At 36.5% G+C, this 4219-nt stretch overlaps 1 protein-coding gene across 1 annotated transcript; it reads left to right on the top strand.

The window, feature by feature from the left end:
- Nucleotides 1-2131: 2131 nt before the first annotated feature.
- LOC118913992 (olfactory receptor 13F1-like) lies at nt 2132-3154 on the top strand. Its single transcript, XM_036888423.2, has one exon. The coding sequence runs from the start codon at nt 2132-2134 to the stop codon at nt 3089-3091; it is 960 nt and encodes a 319-aa protein (XP_036744318.2). The 3' UTR covers nt 3092-3154.
- Nucleotides 3155-4219: the final 1065 nt, after the last annotated feature.

Raw genomic sequence — 4219 nt, 5'->3', positions numbered from 1 at the left:
AAAGCAAGGGAGTTTGTTGGAAAACATTTTATATTTAGCACTGGAATCAAAAATCTTTTCAGAAAAATAGAAAGTATGTGAAGAAAATGACCATATAGGTGGGATTCTGACTAAGATGTAAGATAAAAATAAGGGGGTGAGTGGGAATTCAATCTGCATGAGAAACGGAGAAGGCTTTGTTTCTAAAAGGGAGGAAAAAACCATGGTGAAAAAAGAAGAGAAAGGGGAAAGCAAATGAGGAGCCAGAGCTAGAGCAAGAAAATTGGGTGCTTGGGTGGGGAAAGACTACCAGAGAAAACCCTCAGTAGAGGTAGTGGTGCATGCTGACTGAAATGGACTTGAGACCAGAAATGTCTAACATTGATCTCTCTGGAAATAATCAGTAAGGTGTTTCACATTCACTAATGGATTGGGATTGAAATTTTAATATATTGTGAAGAAGGTGCTTAGTTTTTTATCTGAATCAATATGGACTAGCACTGGAGCCAAACATAGACAATTAAGGGTCTGCAAAGCAGACCATGAAATCATAAATCCTTTGTGATTCTCTGAAAAATAGAGGCCGTGGAGTTGGGGTGGTGCAGGGAGAATTTAAAACAAGTTATTCGAGATCTCTCAGATTTGCAGAAAATGGGAATTAGTCATCCTACTTGTATAGGTTAGAAATCCAAGTTTCAAGGAAGTCAAGTGATTGGCTTACTTTTGCATATCAGTAAGTAGCATGGTTGGATTTAATACAGTACCTTAATTCCCTACAGAAAATGGATCCTTGGGAAGGAAGCATTTCATCATCTTCCAAGAGAACAAGTGGTTATTGCCTTTGCCCATTTTTACTCTACATCAAATATTTAAAGCTAAGAGGTCATCAACTTTGTTTCTTTACTAGGTTCTTTAATGTCTCAGATAAGTGGAAGTGTACTAATTTGAACATGTTTAAAAAATTACCATGTTCAAGGCAGCAGGGTGTTACTAAAAATCTTAAATGTGAATAATTACTTTGTTAGTATTGCAGGAAACAAGCTCTTGAGAAGCTCATAGTTCAGGGGTGAGAGCAGTAGGGATGTACACACATGGTATAGCTGAGTGTGATATACTTGAGCATAAGTATCTACAAATAATGAAGCTGTGCTTAAAACAATGTCATGCAGTTTTGACGACTGGATAAAATATTCAAGAAAAACAAGATTGGAGCTGGAAAGGATGGGCACTCCAGGTAGATAAATTTCTGATTAAAGATGCATAAATATCAAATGGCATGGAATGTAAGAGGAACCATGAGCTGGTTGTTGTTTCAGACCAGAGTGTGGAGGTAGAATGTTGGGAGATGATGTTGGAAAAGTAGGCATTGATGAAAAAGTGAGGCTTTTGTATTTTTAATTGTTTTCATTTGAACTCTATCTTGTAGGACAGTAGTTTTTAAACATACCTTATATAATCAATTGTGAGATATATTGCAAGTAATTTGATTTGCATTAGAAAATTCTTAACTTTGAAAATGACTTCTTTCTAATAGAGTATGGGCTCAAGATCATTCACTATTTATAAATGCCTTCTTGAAGACAGAAATCAGGTAGCAGTATTATAATGATTGGACTCTTGTCTATCTTCTATTTGTATTCCTTAGTATGCAGCTGTCCATCTGTTACATACATAATTTCCAAGTTTATGAAGTACAATCAAGACCTTTTTCATTGCAACTTTTACAAAAACCTTTTCTTTGCCCAGCAACCCTCCCTGGTTCTTAACTTGATTAGGTCCAATGCATTTTTCCATAAAGTAAGTCTCAAAATGTCTCAAAGAGCAGCATCCTCATCATAGAGTTAGGATTCTTATTCTCTGTCTTTGCCTAGTTCCCTGGGGCATACATATGTCATGTTCTTTGTAATTATTTCTTTACTTGACTGTCTTATGTTTTATTGTAGGTTGCATGAGAGCAGCTTTTATATAATTCAGCTTTAGATCTTCAGTGACTTATATTCAATAAATGTTGAATGATTGAATGAATATTTAATATGATATTGTCAGAATAATGATTCTTTTAAAGTAGTCCTAATAAAAACCACTTGAAAGTTGGTAGAGTTGAAATTCTTATACTTTGATTCACTAATACAGGTGAACAAGAAGGAATAAAATGGTCAAGGCCAACTTGACCGTCATTTCACATTTTATTTTTCTGGGATTTACTCACTACCCCAAAATTGAAGTTACTATATTTGTGCTGTGTCTGCTGATGTACTTGATCACCTTGCTGAGTAATGTTATTCTGATTTCTATCACCATCCTGGATTCCCACCTACATACACCCATGTACTTCTTCCTCAGCAACCTTTCCCTTCTGGATGTCTGGTACACCTCTTCTGCTTTCACTCCAATGCTGGCAAACTTCATTTCAGGGAAACGCACCATTTCATTCTCAGGATGTGCCACTCAGATGTACTTCTCTCTTGCCATGGGCTCCACTGAGTGTGTGCTCCTGCCCATGATGGCATATGACCGGTATGTGGCCATCTGCATCCCCCTGAGATATCCCATCATCATGAACAAGAGGGTTTGTGTGCAGATTGCAGCTGGCTCCTGGGTGACAGGCTGTCTCACTGCGCTGGTGGAAACAACGTCTGTGCTGCATCAGTCTTTCTGTGGAAGTAACATCATCAATCATTTCACTTGTGAAATTCTGGCTGTCTTGAAACTGGTTTGTGTAGACAAATCCAAGGTGGAGTTAATCATGCTGGTGATCAGTGTACTCCTTCTCCCTATGCCAATGCTCCTCATTTGTATCTCTTATGCATTTATTCTCTCCAACATCCTGAGAATCAGCTCTGTGGATGGTCGAAGCAAAGCCTTTTCAACGTGTGCCGCCCACCTGACTGTTGTGGTTTTGTTCTATGGGATAGCTCTCTCCATGTATCTAAAACCCTCAGTTGTAGATTCACAGGAAATAGATAAATTTATGGCTTTGGTGTATGCTGGAGTAACCCCCATGCTGAATCCTATCATCTATAGTCTACGGAACAAAGAGGTAAAGGCGGCTGTGAAAAAATTGCTAAATAGGAACACCGTTTGTGCTCTTTTAATCACTAGTAGCAAATAATTTTGATAAATATTAATATAAGAGATGTTTAGTTGTTTATATATACCAGAAAATTGGGATAATGGGGGTAAGACTCTCATTTTAAATGAGATGTGTGATTTCCTAAGTCTCTTCCTTGACCAACCACTGAAATTCTAAGATAATATAGATATATCTTACATATGAATATATGGAATCTTACTTAAATTGTAATAATATCTTATGGAAAAGGTCTCATGGCAGATTTCAATTTTTGATTTGCGGTATAAATAGAACTTTCAGTCAGTGTATTTTTGAATATTCAAAATTATACATATGTAATAACTCTAGTAGATTTTTAAGCCAATATATAATTGATCTTTGTTTTAGGCTGATTCATGTCCCTAAAAAAACTCTTATATTGAAGCTGTAAGTATCCCTAGTACTATAGAATGTGTCTGTATTTGGAGATATAGCCTTTAAATAAGTGGTTAAGTTAATATGAGGCTATTAGTATGAGTACTTATACAACCTGAGTTGTGTGGTTATTAGAAGAGGAAATGTGGACACACATAGATACCAGGGATCTTATGCATAGGAATGGACATAGTAAGAAGATGGCCATATGAAAGCTAAGGAAAGGCCTCTGAAGAAATCAAACCTGCCAACACCTTAATCTTGGACTTGTAGGCTCCAGAACTGTGAACAAATAAATTTCTGTTTAAGCCACCCAAACTGTGGTATTTTGTTATGGCAGCCTTAGCAAACTAATACTAACTCTTTTTCAGCACAGCTATATTTAATGGAAACAATTACATATTCTATAAAGTGTGGAAGGGAGAGAGCTCACCTAAGTGTGCAAGTGCTTTACAAGTCTCTGCTTGCATTATATTTGCTAATACCCTGTGACCATATCAAATTGCATGCCTGTAGCCAAAACCAGAGTAGATGAGCCTAGGAATGAATGAAGAATTGGGGTCATTAATGCAATTAATATGCCACAACTGTATAAGATCATTAGTTGAGCTGAGGTTCAATCCCTAACTCCTTAAATGCAGTACTCGTTCTGTTGTATTACACCTTCAGGGATTATTATAGATTCTTTATAAAATCACATTGTTCTGGGAACATAGTTTATTCAAGTGGCATTTGATAGTAATAAATTATCTG

Source organism: Manis pentadactyla, chromosome 3 (assembly GCF_030020395.1).
Source record: "Manis pentadactyla isolate mManPen7 chromosome 3, mManPen7.hap1, whole genome shotgun sequence".
NCBI classification, from domain to species: Eukaryota; Metazoa; Chordata; class Mammalia; order Pholidota; family Manidae; genus Manis; species Manis pentadactyla.
This window is presented reverse-complemented; position numbering and strand designations above follow the sequence as displayed.

What these genes read in the sequence shown, in the direction of transcription:
- LOC118913992 (XM_036888423.2), top strand. Translation starts at nt 2,132, where the DNA reads ATGGTCAAGGCCAACTTGACCGTCATTTCACATTTTATTTTTCTGGGA.